The sequence below is a fragment of the Brassica oleracea genome, chromosome C3 (genome assembly GCF_000695525.1).
Source record: "Brassica oleracea var. oleracea cultivar TO1000 chromosome C3, BOL, whole genome shotgun sequence".
Lineage (NCBI taxonomy): Eukaryota > Viridiplantae > Streptophyta > Magnoliopsida > Brassicales > Brassicaceae > Brassica > Brassica oleracea.
The window spans coordinates 25,037,842-25,056,983 of NC_027750.1; the positions used below are offsets into that span (position 1 = coordinate 25,037,842).

Here is a 19,142-nt window from a genome sequence, read left to right on the forward strand (position 1 = left end):
ATTTAGTCCTGAGATGGACGATGCAGAAGTCTTGTTTTAGACACTGATCTGATTGGTCCATAAGAAGGACGATGAAGAAGCTTTTGATTTTGATTTATTTTATACTAACAAGCCCAAAGAGGGGTTATTTGGTTTTGTTGATTTGTTTTCAGATAGATTATGTTTTACACATGGTGGTACACACATATCACATCAACATCATCCAAGATTTCGTGTGTGTGTATTTGAGGTCGATCACTCAATATGTTCGATCAGATTGTGGCATGGCCGATGGTAAAGTAATATCCTAGGAACCTCTGGATACAATTTCCCAAACAGTTGAATATCTCAAGAAAGAGTTTGAGATGAAAGATCTTGGAAAACAAAGTTTTGTTTGAGATTATAGCTTGAGTACATTGATAGTAATGTGTGTTGTACTCTTTTTCCTTCACCATGGTTTTGTCCCAATTGGGTTTTCCTGGTAAAGTTTTAGTAAGGCAACATTAAAACACATCAGAAGCTTTAAATAGTTATTGTATCCAATGGGAAGTGTTATGAACCAGATTATGGATGACTCATAACCAAGAGATTATGATTTATACACTTTCTATTTATTTATGACGGTGTAATCTCATATATAAGGAACCTTTATGTTATGAATAAAGAGAAACCTTTTGCACTTTTTTATTCCTAGAATTAATCATTATTTGACATTATCTACTGCCCGATCTAGATCAACCTCCATTATATTTTCAAAGGCCCAAAACGTATTAATTTATTAAATATTAAGTATTGCTTATTCTAATTATTTATTCTGGAAAACTAGATTTCAGTGTAAGTTTTCAGACTATAAATTCTTGATTTACACCAAATTTATATCATTTTTGTCTGGCCGAATTTATATCATTTCGAAATAAAACATATTGTTAATTTTAGTTGCTGACAAAAGTGATATATTGAATTTTGAACCTCAGTTTTCACCATTAACTGTAAATGGATCTGAAATTTGACTTCTTGTTATTTATGCAAAGACGAATCCTGTAATTCAGTATTTCTATTTTTTTCATTTTTTCTTGTTTCATGAAAGTATGCATTTTTAGAAGCATTAAAAATTGTAAAATTTTATTCTGAAAGAAAGATGAGTATATATATACATGGAGATGCTGTATATGTTTATAAATCTGAGGTGTCGCCCCATGTAAACTTAAGTGGTCAATTTATATAACATAAAAAAAAGATTCACTTGAAACTGAAAAAAAATAAAATCAAAGAGATAAGTTTTAAGAAAACAAAATGTGAAGAGAGGGATATTATGAATATACAGTAGAACCTCTATAAATTAATAATGTTGGGACTTTGAAATTTTATTAATTTATATAGATATTAATTTACAAAAGTTTCTTTATTAGATTTTTTATTTTAAGATATATTTATTCTAAAATAAGAAAATGTTTGATTTTAGTGTATAGACAGTAATTATTATTTATTTAAATTTGACATTTATATTAATTTATTATATTATTTGGTGTATATAATATATATATTGCATAAAATTTGAATGTGGTTTTAGATATAATATTACTTGTTCAAAAAAAGATATAATATTACTAAATCTCATCAAAAATATATTAAGTGTTAAGAAAATATAAAAATAATACTATTATGAACATAAAAAAATATAATAATAGGTTCTTGCTTATATAAAAAATGTATACATATACATTATTAATTTATAATTTTAATTGGATTATATATTTACATAAAATTTTCTAAGCAATTATTATTTTATTATTTTATCGATTTTTGTCAAATTTTAAACTGGTCCAAGTTGAAACCCGTGAAATCTATTAATTTATAGAAATTATTAATTTATCGAGTATTAGTTTATAGTTAAATAGAGTTGAAAGGAGAGAAGTCAGTGATAGCTTCCAACATCAACTTGTTTATTTATTCACTTAGCTAGATAAAATAAGGATGTGTGCTTCTGCTTCTAGTGTGTGTCTTCTATGTACAAAACACACGATGTGATTTAACCTGTTCGAGTCTCCACGTGCCTGCCCAACGATCTTCTTCAAATTTTTAAGATCAAATTATTACAACTCGATGGTAGTTTATGTTCATTAGAGTTTTAAAAAAATATATAAATCTTCTACTTCCAGAGTGTCTTGGGCCGCATTTAAGGCTTTATTAGCTCTGAAATTAGAATGGGTCCTTCAGTAGTTCTGCTCATGAAGATTCTACACGTAGCTCAATAACGGAGCCCATTCATATTTAGTCGCAAAGTTAAGATCATTCTTTTTGTTACAGACACTGAAATCTTGAACAACAACAAAAATGTAATCATTTTTTTTTTTGTAAAAAGCATTCTTAATATTAAAGCAAAAGACCGAAAACGTTTTACAGAGCATAGCCCAGTGAATCACATAAAGAACCTAGTTGATAAAGTCCAATAGTTTTATAACCCAAATAGTTTCCTTGCCCAGTTTAAAATAGCCCAAAAGAAATAGTATGGAAGTCGGGAAGTCATGATATGAAGCGATGAGAGCGAGGACCTGCGATCGCGAGAGGGAGCGGTGAGATCGTAGGGATGATGTGATGCGATGTGATATTTGGGGAAGTAGCTAAGGTGAAGACAACGGGAGTGACGAATCATGCAAAGCGAATCCACCTTTGCATCATCTGCGAGGATCTCCTAGGGTTCAATTCTCTGAAGCTCTGAAGCTTGTTGATCAGTTGGCGATCAAGGAGTTTGAAGATACTATCGACAGATCGGAAAGTGTTAGAGTGCAGTCTAGCATTCCTCTCATTCCAGAGCCAATAAGTCGTTGCTTGCCAAGCCGTTAGTACCAGGAGACGATGCGATTTCTGTAGGTGAAGCGCAGTCATTTGGTTGAGAGTGTCCTCCCAGCCTCTCTGAGGTTGTATCTCTAGCCTTGAGGCGACCTTGCTCCATAGCTGAAAACTAAAGGAACAAGAGAAGAAGAGATGATTCCTAGATTCTGGCATTGAGTTGCAGAGGAGGCAGTTTGCGTCGACGTTGATGCCCCAACTTATCAATCTATCTCGAGTTGGGATTCTATCCAGGACCAATAACCAAGTGTGGAAGTTGTGTCATGGGATTCCTCCTGAGAACCAGACCGCCTTGGACCATTGGACATCTGCTCTTTCCGCACAGAGGTATGCATATAATTCCCCCGTTTTGAATCGCTCTGAGACCTGACCATTGATCTCCCACTCGTAGTAGTCTTGGTCTTCAGTAAGTGTGATTGTCATAAGGTAAGCTTGAAGTTGAACTTGTGTCTCTGTCCTTGCAGGTGGAAGGTGCCAAGATCCATTCCTGAACAATGAGGAGACAGTGGCATGAGGCGGTATTCCAAGACGTGAAGGCGAGTTGGAGAGATGATCAGATAGGCTCCCAAATGGCGTCCAATTGTCAAACCAGAACAATGCCGATTCCCCATTCTGTATTCTTAGCTTAACAATGCGAGTTGGAGAGATGATCAAAAATGTAATCTTCAACAATTGTTTATAGCCAAGGCATAAACATGGTACAATTCTCTAAACGCATGAATATATCAAATGAGAAACGCCATATACTGATATATGTGCACGTGCATACAATGTTTTTATGGACAAAGCTCAATAAATCTTTAATAACAGGTTTGGCATCCCATTCATCATCAGAATCGATCCTAAACACAATCAAATGAAATATTGGCTTTGGATCCCTAAAATTTTCAAAACTGACCATGTTCATCGTTATCATTACAGGTATAGAAACATTTTCTGATAGAAGAGTTTCTCACTTCTATGAAATATTCGAGGTCACAGCATTCTTTGCCAAACGAATAATAATTGACGATGTTTAAACTACTATTTCGTTTCTTATATTATGTGTCAATGTCACGGAGCAAAATAGTTAGTAGAACGTCATATTTTATCAAAGAAATATGATGATTATAATAAAAATGTGATCCCAAATGAATGAAAGATATTGAATAGAAGTTTAAAGAATTGAAGCAATCATGAGGTCAGCCGCTTCCTCCGAAGCAACATAATCCCATTCATACTTGAAATGAGCTGCCCAAAACTTTCTTATTACTATGCCCTTGCAATTTATGAAACCTTCTTTTTAAAATGAAAATCATATCCAAAAATCTTGTCATTGCCACTTCATTTCAATAGCATATTAATTGTACATGTCCCCCTTGTCGTTTCCTTTTGTTCTAGTCATGACGAAAATCTCTGTTTCACACTTACATAATCATCATAATAAATGTTACATTAGAAAAAATGAAGTGGCAAACTATAAATTTTCATATAGTTGTTTCGATAAAACCAACTGTAATCAAACCTTCCAATGAAATTAGATATATGAATTTGGATCATATGTGGCTCTATCATTTGGACACTATAATACGAGTATAAAATCTAATTAATATTACTATGTACGTTGATGTAAATGTGCATACACCAACCCCTTTTGAATTTCTGGTTATATTACATAGTTGAATCAATCGAGTTTAGTGTAGATTTACTATATAAAAACGTATTAGTTGACAATAAATAGAACAAAACAAAAGAAACATACAATTAATGATTGACTGTGAATTGCTTTATATAAGGTGCATGTGATGCAACATGGGAAATCATATAAATGGACGAAAATTCAAACTCTATTATTACCCTTCCTAAGATTGGTCACGCAACTAATAATTAAAGAGTTTTCATAATTAAACTACGATCACTATGCATACATACTACTATCATTGAGAATCCGTAGATGTGGGGCAGTTAAACTTCCACATGTGGTTCACTCAGGTCGTATACACATGTGCTTGTGGTGTTTCTATATATATACATGTATGATTATTAACATAAAATCAAGGTTACCTGAAAGAACGGTCATAATCTTGCTGTGTGCAACAGATGCATATTTATAAGGTTATTTACAAGGAGCTCAGCTTGGTTTAGTATTCGAAGATATTACCAGGTCTAGTTCGAGTTAATTAATAGTCCAATACGATGTAATCGTTGTTAATTACGATATGCACATTAAACTATCCTGCTCTTTCACAACTTTTAATGTGATTCTCTGGTTTTTATATAGTTTTGTGACCTAGGCATATTATATATTGGACTTGGCATCAAGTTTAAGATTTTATGTGTATTTGGATTTTGATAAGGATGGAACTACGTATGCAATTGCAACCCACATGATTTCCGGAAATTCGATTATTTTCTCAATATATTACTATGCATTTTGGCAGTATACCTACTTAGAAAAATAAGGAATTTTTTTTTTTAAATAACAAAAAGCAACAGAAAACTACTACCTAGAAAAGCGTTAGAAACGGCCGCAGAGCATCATTATCTTTTCTTTCACATTTACGTCTATGCCCTTCCGTTAATCTCGGTGAAACAACGAGAAGAGAAAAGAATCTTCTTCAAATAAACCAAGAAAATCACGCTTAAATTACATTAACCAAACCGAAGCAATTTCCATTTAAACCTTCACAAGAGTCTCAAACCGGCTCTAAAACCGGCGAAAAACAGGAAATATGCAACAAACAAATTTTGAAAAAAAGAAAAAAAATTCAAAAAGAAAAGCCCTAAAAATATCGCTAATATTTCCCCTTCCCATTTGAACTTCAATCTTCTTCATCATCATCATCCAGAAAAAAAAAAATATACATAGCTATGTACACCATCAACACGACGTCGTACTGCATCTGAGCCAAAAAAAAAAAGAACCAGATCCATATCTCTCTAACTAACTACCAAAGATTCCCTCGCGTGTCAAATCGTCTCGTCGCCGATTACATCTTGTAGGTCGCTCGGCACCGCTAATCCGAGCCGAAGCGACTCCATGATTCGCTCGAATACAAACACGTGGCAGGGGATCTGCAGAACTCCTTTCTGTTCGTAACCGTACTCTTGAGCCGATCGGTTCAACAAACCGATGAAAACCGGGTGGTTTAGCAGCTCCGCGCTCACCACGAACCGCTCCATCTCGTCTCCCACGTAGACAGGCACGTGACCCTCGGGAACGGAGGATGTGTGCTTCTTCGAGCGGCGAGGCGCCGGTGGACGGCGGCTAGGTCGCTGCGAATCGGAGCGGAGGAGGCTGTAGTTTGCGGAGTCGGCGACGCGGGAGAGGCGGCGGATCAGATGCTTCATCTCTTCGCGCTGTTGGGTTGAGAAAGAGAGAGAAGAGTGATGAAAGTGATTGAGGCTTTGACGAAGGAATCAATGAGAGAAGATTTTGTTGAAGGAGAGTGTGAGGGAAGGGAGAGTCTTTTATATAGAGGCGAGGGTAGTTTTGGAATTTTGGCTTTCGCATAAAGTGGGTACGGGGGAAGGAGTACTTGCCAGGTACACTTGACTCGTAAATATCGACTTAGGGTTAAAATAATATATGCCGAATTTAGAACAAAATATTTTTTGAAAACAAGATATATATAATTTGCCTAGCTTAAAAAATGAAAATAATCTTCATGTTAAACAAAATGGAAAAATTAAATCTTATTTCTCGATCTTCTTGTTTTATGTAGAGATGATATATACTGTTTGGATTTCACAAACAAAATCATATAGATTATAAATTGAATTTAAAATACAAAAATCTAATTCCTAAACAAAATGGGGAAACTATTTGATATAACTATATAGGTGTAAATTATAACGATTTATTTACCTCTGGCTGTGATTCTTTAGATTTTTTTCTGATATTTCTTATCCTTTTGGATTACTAACAATCTTGCATTATCCTAAACTGGATGTATCTAAATAATACAGAATAAAAATAAAGTTTGATTATTATGTATTATGAATAATAGGATTAGGATATCAATTAGCTCAGGCTAGTTATTCAATCAATTATTAAGAGATTACATGACTTTTTAAGTATAAACTGTATCTTGAGTCATATGACAATCTAGGTTCATGATCATCTCAAAATATATCATTTATCACAAAAGCATTAACGAAATAACTGGTTAAGTAGTTATTAGAAAATGCAACTAAGGCCTTGTTCGTTTGCTCGCCCAGATGATCCATCTGGGTGAAGATGCAAATAGATGTTCGTTTTGTGCATTATAATGCTACATACAGATGGATCACTCAGCTGAATTTTTAAAAATTCATTTTAAATTCTCACCCAAATGAAGGTGATTCGTGATGGTGCATCTGGATGTAGAAGCATTTAGTTCACTCCAAAATGATAAATGACAAAAATGATTTTTTAAAATCAAAATATTATTTTTAAACCCTAAATTCTATTTTTTGCATATACATTTTTCTCCTATAACCAAAAAATGCATTTTCTCGCAAAAACTGAAAAACACAATTTCCCGCCAAAACCGTAAGATGCGTTTTTCCGCAAAAAAAACGTAAAATACACATTTCCATAAAAACACATTTTTTGGCCAAACCAGTAAAACTGCACTTTTCGACAAAAACCAAAAAATCGCATTTTCCCGTAAAAAAAAAACGCATTTTCCCGCCAAAACCCAAAAAACGCATTTTCCCGCCAAACTCCAAAAAACATTTTCTGGCCAAAACCGGAAAAATGCATTTTCTCACCAAAACCAGAAAACACAATTTTTCTGCCAAAACCGGAAAACAGAATTTTCCCGCCAAAACCGGAAAAAACGCATTTCCCGCCAAAACCGGAAAAAACAATTTTCCCGCCAAAATTGGAAAACAAAGTTTTCCCGCCAAAACCGGAAAAACGCATTTTCGCCAAAACCGGAAAAATGTGCCAAAACCGGAAAACGGAATTTTTCCGTCAAAACCAGAAAATAGAATTTTCCCGCCAAAACCGGAAAAACATATTTTCCCGCCAAAACTGGAAAACAGAATTTTCCCGCCAAAACCGGAAAAACACATTTTCCCGCCAAAACTGGAAAACACATTTTCTCGCCGAAATCGGAAAAACGCATTAACGAAATAACTAGTTAAGTAGTTATTAGAAAATGCAACTAATTTTATTACTGGTAAGTGATTAATGATACAAGAGGCCAATATTCACTAAACTTCAATCTAAGCTGGAACTATATATTGATTTTAAACTAAACTAAAAAAACTCTCGTGTTTCAAAAAAAAAAAAAACTCTTAATATTCTTGTTCTGTATAGATAAACTGTTTGGATTTCTTGATACAACTGAATTTAAAATAGAAAAATCCAAATTTCTAAAAAAATGGGGAAAATATGTGATATAACTTTTGTCATTTTAATATGTGATATAACTGTATTATATTTAGAAAAAATATTTAGTTCTGGATATGATATTTTTAATTGTTGATCTAGCATATTTTATTCGTTTTATAATAACAAGCTTGCATTATCATAAACTGGGTATATCAAGACAATACAGAAGTTAAATTAATATGTATTATGGATAGTAGGATTAAGATATACGGATTAGCTTAGCCTGGTTATCCTATCAATTATAGGATATACATGTCTTTTTAGTATATAATCTATATCATGAGTCATATGACAAAACGAGATTCATGATCAGAGTATATCTTCCTGATGTTGTAACATCAAAAAAATTATCTTTTATCAAAAAGATATTAACAAAATTACTGGTTCAGCAGTTTCTAGAAAGAAAATGCAATAAGATTGTCACTGGTAACAGGCGAGTGACTGGTGCTACAAAGGGCAAATATTCAATAATCTTCAATCTATGCAAGAACTATATATCTTCAGGTCAATATTTATTGCTTTAGATACACACAATAATAACAACAAAGCTTTCTTTAGATTCTAGTATTTATATTTATTTCCATGGACTCCTACATTATGTAGCTAACAAGTTTATTCGCTTATCCTATTCAGAATATACATGATAAAGGGCAAGGGTTATACATCGCCTTGTTTTCAATATATCATTATTTTGAATGTAAAAAATTATAAAACAAATTGAGTTGACCCCCTAACAATGCCAAATGCTTCTAGATTTTGGACTAAGTGTGAAAGTATGAATCATTTGTGTAAAATATGAATTTTCGAAAGTCAAATTATACAAATAGGTCCATATACTCACCCCCAAAGACTTCACAGGTTTGTTTTGTTTTCTTCTGGTGATATTCAGACCCTCATGTAATCATCATTTTGAACTAAAACAAAACTTAGTTACTTGTAAGTTTCCACTATGTAATATATTTTTTCTTCAAAATCTAATTAATTAATTGCACATGTAGACTAAATTATAAGATCGTACGTTATAAAAAACTAACAAATTGCGTTTTCATGGTGTAAACATAAATCTAAATCACTTTCATAGTGTAAACACAAGCCACTCAAGCACATAATTGTGATGACTTATGCAGAGAGTACCGTCTTGACTGAACCAAGCTATAGAGAAGTGATCAGTCATGTACTCATGTTTGGCAGTAGACGACACGAGTTAATTTTGATAATAGATAACATGTAACCCTCTAGAAGAAGCATCCCACTAAGCAACTCTTATAACAATTAACTATGACAAATTAATTATAGGTTCATGATGAGACTAACTGATATTTTCTAAACCTTAGATGCAATGCTGTTTTGTGACTTGCACATATATCTATTTGTCATATATATTCTATTATTTTGAAAATAGATTAGAGCGTCATAGTGGTGCCGTGCATGGATATCATGAAGACCATCACCATGTGTGTGTATGTTAGAGAGAGGGAGAAAAGTAAAGCAGCGCTGTATAGAATCATTCTGTAAAGAATAGAACTTTAAAGGCAAGGATGTGATGTCACCTAACTTTCACTGGTTATCAAAAGTGTGTGTCCCCTTACACAACTTGGGGGTTGCAACTTTAAACCCTTTAGAGGATCATTATCCATAAACCCATCTGGGGTTCTTAATTTTTTTTTCTGATTAAAAAAAAAAAATTAAAAAGTAAACCGATCGCGGACCGCTACGTGTTAGTGGGATCCGCAAACAGTGCAAGGAACCCACTTAAATCGGTTCTTATTTGGCCATTTTTGTAACCGGTTTTTAGCATTTTTGTGGAGTCCATGCACTAAGAACCCCACTTATGCAATGCGTTAAAGATGGCTTTAGAGCACCTCCAACGGGGGTTCTTCCCGTTGAACTTCTTAATATATGTGTTATGTATATATATATATATATATATATATGTATAAGTAATTGTGGGGTCCACAATTTTTTATGGAACCACATAGATAAGGGTTCCTAGCAGTGTTTTTAAACCCGGACCGAACCGGGTTGAACCATGAACCGAAAAAAAATCCGGGTTGGGTTAATGCTAAAACCCAACTAAAATCGAACCAGTTAAAAACCCCTATCAAACCGTCAAAAACCCGGGAACCGACGACCCATTGAACCGGCCAAAACCCGGTTCGTATATAAGACAAAATTTTGGTAATGAAACAATTAATTTTTCTTCTTTTTAAAATAAAAATAGGATTTATCAAAGATTAATAAAGTATCATCTCTCCTCTTTTTATTTTGTCGTCTATACAACTCATAAATTACAAGATTCACAAAGTTTAATATTCACGTCAAGATATTGTTTTTGTCTACTTCTCTCTTTTTAAAAATTTTTATTTCATGATCACTTGTTTTGAAGACTAAATAATTGAAACATTTTCATTTCTGAAATTTTGTATTTCAAAATATAACTTTTACATAATGTGTATATAATTTTTTTTTAAAGGTGATGAAGATCTGCGAATAAAGTTTAAATGTGCTTTTCATATTTATTTTAGATTTTAATTGTTATTTTTAAGTTATTCTACAAATTATGGCCATTTAAACATTTTATTTGAAATGATCTATTTTTTTTTAAAAAAATATGCATATTATTTATAAAATATCATTAAATTTAGTTTAATCGAAGTAAACCCGATCGAACCCGGTTTAGACCCGGTCGAACCACAATGACCCATGACCCAAAAAATTTACGGTTCGCTAGCCGGTCCGGTTTTAAAAACACTGGTTCCTAGAGCATCTCCAACCCATATCTGTATTTGCCTCTATAATAGCATTTAGAGATAAAATCACTTCAAACCTACTATATTTCTTCTTCTAAAATAGAGATTGCTATTTTCACCTCTATATTTAGAGGAAGAAATATCATTCCTCTATAATAGATGCATATTTTTTTATTTACAAAATGATCCTTTAATTTTTTACTCTATAACCAAAATAAATATTTGTTAGTGAAAATTTACTGTTTATATAAACATATAATCATATTTTTTATTTATATAATAGTTTCAGTATAAAAATATTGTTAAACCGTTAGCAAAATACTAAATCCTATACCCTAAATCCTAAACTCCAAACCCTAAATTATAAACCTTAAATCTTGGATTAACCGTAAACCATTGAAAAATTCTAAACCCTAAATCATACATTAAAAACTAAATCTTATTAACACTAAACCCCAAACTCTAAAACCTAATCACTAAACCCTAAACCCTTGGATAAACCCTGAACCCTTGGATAAATCATGAACTCTAAATCAAAAATATTTAAAATTAAACCCTAGAGTTTATGATTTATCCAAGGGTTCAGAGTTTACCCAATAGTTTAGGGTTTAGTGATTAGGATTTAGGGTTTAGTGTTATTAAAATTTATTTTTTAATGTATGATTTAGGGTACGATTTTCCAACAGTTTAGAGTTTATCCAAAGTTTAAGGTTTAACGTTTAGGGTTTATGGTTTAGGATTTAGGGTATAGGGTTTAGTATTTTGCTGAAGACTTACAATATTAATAAATTTATTTTTTGTAACTATTTTTATCTATTTTTATTATTTTATTTTAAAAATATAATATAATTTGGATATTCAATTTTATTTCTTCTTTTAAAAGATATCAAATATCAAATACTTAAATACTATTGGATGGTTAACCTCTACCCTAGGGGATGAACCCAAGAATTTCTCTTTTAAGAATCCCTAAGAACTCTTATTTATGGGTTTCCACAATAATTGTGAACTCCATAATTATTTATACATATATAATATATACATATACATATACATAATATAAGAACAATCCCGTAGGAGATGGTGTTAGTCTCCTAACTTTGTGGTAATTTATATATATTAACTATGCCACGTATGATATGGAATAATCAAATTGAAGTAGTCTCCTACTACTTATAGTTATAAAAATTAATTATATACCGACATGCATCTTTGGTATGCTTCGTCTAATTTAGAAATTTCGAATTCCCAAGTTTTCAGTTTTACCACAACTAGAATTTTGACTTGATGGCTATCTTAGATTGTAATTAAAAAAGAACAGAAGCAGTTAAGTAGGGTGGAGACTGTGTCTACGAAATTATAACAAGCTTTCGAGTAGTTGATTCCTTTACAACTCTTTCTTCAATTTCCGTGGAACTCCTATATTTCTTAATATGTTTTTCAACTTCTTGAAGATTTGGAAAAGCTCAAACCTCACGCATAGTGCCATTTTCAATATGATCACTGACTAAAGTTTATATTTAGAGGGCCTTTTCCCAATCAGATAATATAATTAAACTGATATATATCCAGTCGAAAAGACGGCTTGAATCATGCAGTACTTAGTACATTATCCATTGTATTCATCCTTACCCAATAGAAAACTCAAAGCTAGGCATTGTTATATAAACTGACTATTTCTGAAGGTAGTTGCTCGTTGATATTTTTGTTGACAAATTAGGTAGTATTATTTTATGAAAATGGATAAAATAATCAAACTTAACAGATAGACATCAAAAGTATTTAAGATATGCATAGAAACAAGCATCTGATGGTCAAATATATATTTGATATAAAAGAGAAAGAAAAGGGATGTGATTAAGAAATAGTTAGACAGATAAGCAAACTTATTAGTTTATGCAAAGACACAGACGAGAGAATATTCCTCCAACTGAAAAGGTTATAACGACTAAGTAGGCATTACCTTCAATCATCGAGACAGTCACACACGTCAACAGCTTGAAACTTCACTCTGATTTGTTAGCTGTAACGCGGAACGCGTTATTGCATCATTGACGAGTATGTCACCGCTTCGATATTCATATACTTAGCTCTCTCCGAATGTAGTAAACTAAGTTGGTTGATGTTGCTAAGACTGCTTTTACCGCCTTATCCGTTTACTAATCGCTGCAATTTACAACTGTTGCATGTGGATATCATCTGCATATAATTTTTTTCCAAAATGTATAATTTACCATTATTAACTAATCCATTTAGTATTACCTTACTACTAATCAAATAGTATCACTTTACTTCAAAATTTATAATTTACCATTATTAACTCATCCATTTAGTATCACTTTATATACTACTAAATTACTAATCAAATAGTATCACTTTACTACCAATCAAATAGTTGTAAAAACACAATCAATTGGTTGGTAGAAGTAAATACTAGTAGTAGGCTTGGGCAAAGCAAACGGAACCGAAAAACCAAATTCGAACCGAACCGAAATATCCGAATTAACCAGAACAGTACCAAAATTCTCAAATACCCGAACGGTTTCTATATTTCTATATCTGAAATAACTGAACCGAGAATCGAACCGAGAACCAAACGGATACCCGAATATATAAAAATATTAATTATATACACATATTAACATAACTAAATATATATATATTTTTTTTTAAAAAAATCTATTAAAAGTATCCAAAAATATTTGAAGATAATTAAATTATTATTAAGTATCCGAACTACCTGAAAGTATTCGAAAGTATCCAGATAATTTTATACAAAATATCCAAAGTGATCAGAAATATCCAAATCTTTTTATCTAAATCATTCTAATTATTTGATATTTTATCCTAAATAACCGATATTTTACCCAAATTATCCGAACTATCCCAACCCGAACCGAAACCAAATGAGAACCAATTTTTTTCTGGTATTTTCTGTTTCCTAATTTTACTATCCGAACCTAACCAAACATGAAACTATCTGCACTAAACCGAACCAAAAAAAGATCGATCTAGCTTCCTATCCGAGCAATCCGAAATCCGAAATACACGAAACGAACCAATATCCGGAATGCCGAGGCCTAACTAGTAGCAATAAAGAGGGGAATGGAGTCATGTGAAAGGAATTATGGGTGCATTTTGAATTTGGATTACATAAACTATTGAAAACATATCCGTACGGTGCTGTAGTACAGGGTAACCTACCCACTTCAACTTTTTCTCTCCCTTACGTGTCATACCGTACAAACTAACGTGACTATTCTTCGCAATTTGATACGAAATGAAATAAAATAACTAGCGAAATAAAAAGTTATGGGGCCTATTCTCCACTATCACAGTTGCCCGTTAGGCCGTTTGCTTCTATCCTTTTCTTACTTTCATTTTTTTCCTGATTTAATAGTCTTTATTATATTTTTTTTTACTAAAAGTCTTTTTTTTTTTTTTTTTTTTTTTTGTCACTGGGCGCTCTCTGGAATCCCGGAGGAGTCGAACCCGTGTGCCTTGGGATCCAGTTCACTTTATATTTTTTTTTTTTTTTTTTTTTTTTTTTTTTTTTTTTTTTTTTTTTTTTTGTCACTGGGCGCTCTCTGGAATCCCGGAGGAGTCGAACCCGTGTGCCTTGGGATCCAGTTCACTCTAGTGTTTTACCACTAGGCTATTCTGTCCCGGCTTACTAAAAGTCTTTATTATAATTTATAGTTAGATATGTCGTTGACAAAAAAAAAAAAGTTAGATAATGTCACAACAAATACTTAGTCATCAACTGTCGGCCAAAAAATAGCTGATAAAAGCCCTCTTATACGTTTAGGGGGAAAACATGAAACCATCGAATACTCCTGCAGTCCTGCTTAAGTTTCTTAATCTAGTCATAACACTGGTCTGACACTTTGATTCTTTTTTTCTTTTTCTGGCAATCGACTGTTTGATTCTTGAAGGCTAACTTGTATTGGTAAAAGATTGGTAGATTCTTGTTTGGAAAGTGAGTAGATTTCATCAATATCTCAATCTTTGTCATAAATTTCAGGGGATGATTGATAAGTGCTGTATTTTTTATTTTTTTGCTTTAGAATAATAGCCGTAGGTTTTATTGCGGTAACTGTAGATTAATTATTTCCAGAGCACTAAATACAAAGCTATAGAAAAATTGATTTCCAAAGTTATTTTGTTTCCTATTTTAGTTTTTATGGTTGTAACTTTAAAATTTTCTTAAAGCATGATTGGTAAACTAAAGTGGATATAGAAAAAAAAAAGCTGTAGAAAACACTCATAACACTTACCAATCACCCCGTTGTTTTATAAGCTCCTCATAAATATGCTTTGATCAAGACGAGTAATTTACATAATGGGGCAGTTTATAACTTTTTATTACATCCTTGGACAGTTTATGCTACATGGGTAGTTTCTTGTGTGAAATGTCATAATTTGCTCTCACAAAAGTGTAACCGTTCATGTTGTCTAGTTTCTTTTGATTTTTCTGGTTTCTTTTGCTTTTTCTCGTTTCTTTTGAATTACCACTTTTCCACCCCAGATCTTTCTTCCCAATCAAGCGCACCTAAAAAGAAAAAGAAACTGAAATTGAATAACTTTGATACATTTTTGTTGCAAAAACTTCAACTATAATGGAAAAACAACAAATTGATGAACATAACGCAAAACTCAATTTAGTTTGCATTATAAGAGTCATGAAGTTCCAGATGACAAAAAAAAAAATACTTGCAGCGTTGATAAGATATCTATCATACCAGATTGTTTATCCTATCATCACTATCGTCAACAACATCACTATTGTCATCCTAATCTTCGTCTTTAACACCTGCTTGAGGTTAAGATCCAAAGAGCCAAGATCAAAATCAATTTTCAATTAGCTATAATGTGTCTTCGGATATTCCATGTGGACACATGGTGGTGTACGTAGGCAGTGGTTTTTGGAGATTTGTTGTGCGTGTGTACGATAAAGTGTAATAGCATAGATGTGTACAATAAATAAAGAGATGTACACATGTACACTAAATAAGGATATTTGCAAAGAGTGGGTGTTCTCTTGATATGTAGGAGACCAGTTGAGTTGAAGTAAAAAACTTAGGTGTGTATGGTTATTTTGTTGTAATGTAATGTGCATAACACTGATTTTTTGGATGTTTTGGTATGTTATTTATAGTTATTTGTGTATCACTTATTTGTGTACACCGTGGGATGTGTACATGCGTACATCAAAAGTGAATCAAAAGAATATGTGTACTTCTTCGTCGTTGTACTTCTTCGTCGCTGTTAACAAGGGTGTGGTCGCAGGTAGTTGGGAGACAAAGGAGGGTTTAATGTAGTTGTACAAGGGATTAGGTGTACACATGTATGAACATGCTTGTCAACAAGGGAAGTGTACACAGAATATAACACATGTTATTCCATATTCATATACACAAATTATATCTCTTTAGAATATGTTTTCTGTACTTACATAGGGATGCATCAAAATTTTGATGCAATCAATCAAATAAAAACTTAATGAATAACAACAATCTAACTGAATGAATAACGTCAACCATTAAGAAACTATTGTTGCAATCATTAGGTAGAATCCTGAAAATTTAGTTTATGTTGGTTGTGGAAGCTCGGGAAGATTAACCTCCCATGTCTCAGTTGGAAGCTATTACAAGTTCTCATTCTCTGCATAAACAAGAAATCAACCCACTGTTACTAAACCACACAGAAGTTTTACTATGTCATAATTGAAAACATGTTGACATTTATAATGACCTTGTCCAATAGGTTGAGTTAGATGGGATACATCCAGGGGATAATTATGAATTACCAACGCCAAAAGGACAATGGTCTTCGAAGATCCAATCTATAAACACACATATTCAATTTTGCTCTCTCGCGCCGCAATTCATCTTTTGCTATGTTCTCAAGATCGTTTTTGTCCTCTGAAGCAGATGGAACATACCTATTTTTGGATGGTACAGAGCCACTAGAGAGATTTCCCGTCACTCGTTGAACAAGAAATAAATGATGCATCGCGGCAGAGAAAGAGGGATGCAAAGTGTTTGGGTTTTCTCGTCATCTATCTCGTCGTCTACATCGCTGTTCATCTACTTCTCCGTCGTCTTCAACACACTGTCTTTATCGCCATCGTCGTCTCTGACTTATACGTCACTATCGTCTACAACTTCTTCATCGTTTAGGTTTTTTTCAAGTAAAAAAAAAGAGACAAGCCAATAATTTTGTAAGAGATAAATATTGATAGTAGTGGTATAATGTAGAACACTAGATACCAGTTTTTGGATTCTTCTGAAATAAAAATGAAAACAACGGTGAAAGAGATAGATCTGGAAATTGTCTTAGTTATTTAGGAATAATCTTGACCACTCGTGTTAAAAGTACAAATATAGATCTAATGGTTAAAAAAATAGACATATATGAGGCTTGTCAAGATGCGGCAAAGTGAATCTTGGCTATCGATATAAAAGAGAGATGTGTGGCCGAGATTGAATCCCGCCAATTGTCTAGTTTGGTTAGACATCAATATATCTAAGAATAAACTAGATCAGTTAAGAATCAGCTAAAGATTAGAGGAGAGTGTATGTGTAGCATAAAGTGAGTTATTATGATATTAGAAAGATGAAAACTGACCCTGGATGTAATATTTTCTAGTATAAATTCCGGTTAGAAGAAATTAATGCAATTCAGCTTTTATTCACAACCAATTATTTCAAGAATCTTTGAAAAATATTGTCGTTGAAAGACAAAGCCTGACACAATACATTTTGTAAAATTTAAGAAGACGATTCTACAAAAATAAAAACACTGAATGCGACTGTGGTGACTGGTGAGTGTATCATCACATTTATAGCATAGAAAGCTCTAACAAATACTACTGTTAAGTAGTAACAATCAATCTTCTTTAAATTGTTGTAGAAAGCAGATCAATTTACTCATTCATCCATATATCTTACGCATTGAATATTGATGGTTGTGGTGAAACAAGTTGAGTCATAATGTTTGACTCCAAACATGAAGAGACAACCCCACATGCGTCCAGCCGGACGCAGGACAACCAGACCTGTCGCTCCTACTTTTCCGTGTTTTACAAAAATCATATGCTTTAATGTTCTTAATGAAATAGGGAGACTGACAAGTACGGAATATTAAAAGAATAGAAAATGCAATTCTTTTCAACCTTGTGGTCCATAGAGATGATTCAGTTTCAAAGTGGAGGGTGCCCACATTGGTCCTCAGCTTTTAGGGTATGCTGACCTCACGCTCTTGCCTCTTGGCTCCACCTTTGTCTTTATGTTATTTTCTTCAAACTTTTTGGTGATAGAAATGACGTTCTTATGACTCATCACGCTACTTTACATCCTTTCTATGACTAAGCATTACTGTATTTTGGTATCCCTTTATTCATGAAGTATATAATATTGTAGACTGATAATGCGATGATTCTTTGTAGTGAATCTTAATGGTCGCTCGTGTGCTCGTGTTTTGATTAAAGTTGGATTGTCATTTGCTTTCCTCATCGTATCTTTTTTACTTTCGATGATTCCAATTGCCATGCCCGTTAGTTTATACTTTAGCCTAGTCTATTGGATTAAACTGCAGTGACCATGAAGTATTGTGATAAATTAGTCGCAAAAGGGATTTATAAGATTCCATGGTCGTTTGGGTATTTTAAAATTATATGGGCCGTTTGGGCTATATTTTTTATATTGTAATTATTTCTGGTTACCATATTGTGTGTTTTCTTTCCTTTTTAACATACAGAATTAACCCCATCATGTAGTTTATTTTTTTCTTTAACAGTAAGGATTAAGCCCAAGAGTCACTGGACTTGTCCAATGGAATCAGTCTAAGCAAAAAGTATTTTTCCATGCAATAGTAGAACACATAAAACTACATTTTCTACAACTTTTTAGTGCACTTCAAGAGGTTCTCAGCTTGGGTATTTCGTAAATATATAAAAAAAACTTTCAAAATGCTAACAAACTGGGAAGAGGATCCAAATATACAAATTAAAATATAATAAAGCAATTTACATTGGTGTTATATAAAAAAGAACTATTTATATTTGCTTATTGTGCAGTTTGGTGGAGCCCAAGACATAATGAGCCTGGGCCAGGCCCATGCAGTTAAACCGAGGGAAAAGTTATCCCTCTTGCTTACAAAATAACCTTAAACCCTAGTTCTCTGTTTCTTCTCCAAAA

At 32.8% G+C, this 19,142-nt stretch overlaps 1 protein-coding gene across 1 annotated transcript; it reads right to left on the bottom strand.

Annotated features, from left to right (window-relative positions):
* Positions 1 to 5,410: 5,410 nt before the first annotated feature.
* LOC106332370 (auxin-responsive protein SAUR72-like) lies at positions 5,411 to 6,240 on the bottom strand. The gene has a single exon (XM_013770838.1). It carries the CDS (start codon positions 6,157 to 6,159, stop codon positions 5,779 to 5,781), a length of 381 nt encoding a protein of 126 aa, XP_013626292.1. The 5' UTR covers positions 6,160 to 6,240; the 3' UTR covers positions 5,411 to 5,778.
* Positions 6,241 to 19,142: the final 12,902 nt, after the last annotated feature.

Bases quoted from the DNA above. Each gene is read 5' to 3' on its own strand.
- LOC106332370 (XM_013770838.1), bottom strand. From the start codon at position 6,159: ATGAAGCATCTGATCCGCCGCCTCTCCCGCGTCGCCGACTCCGCAAAC.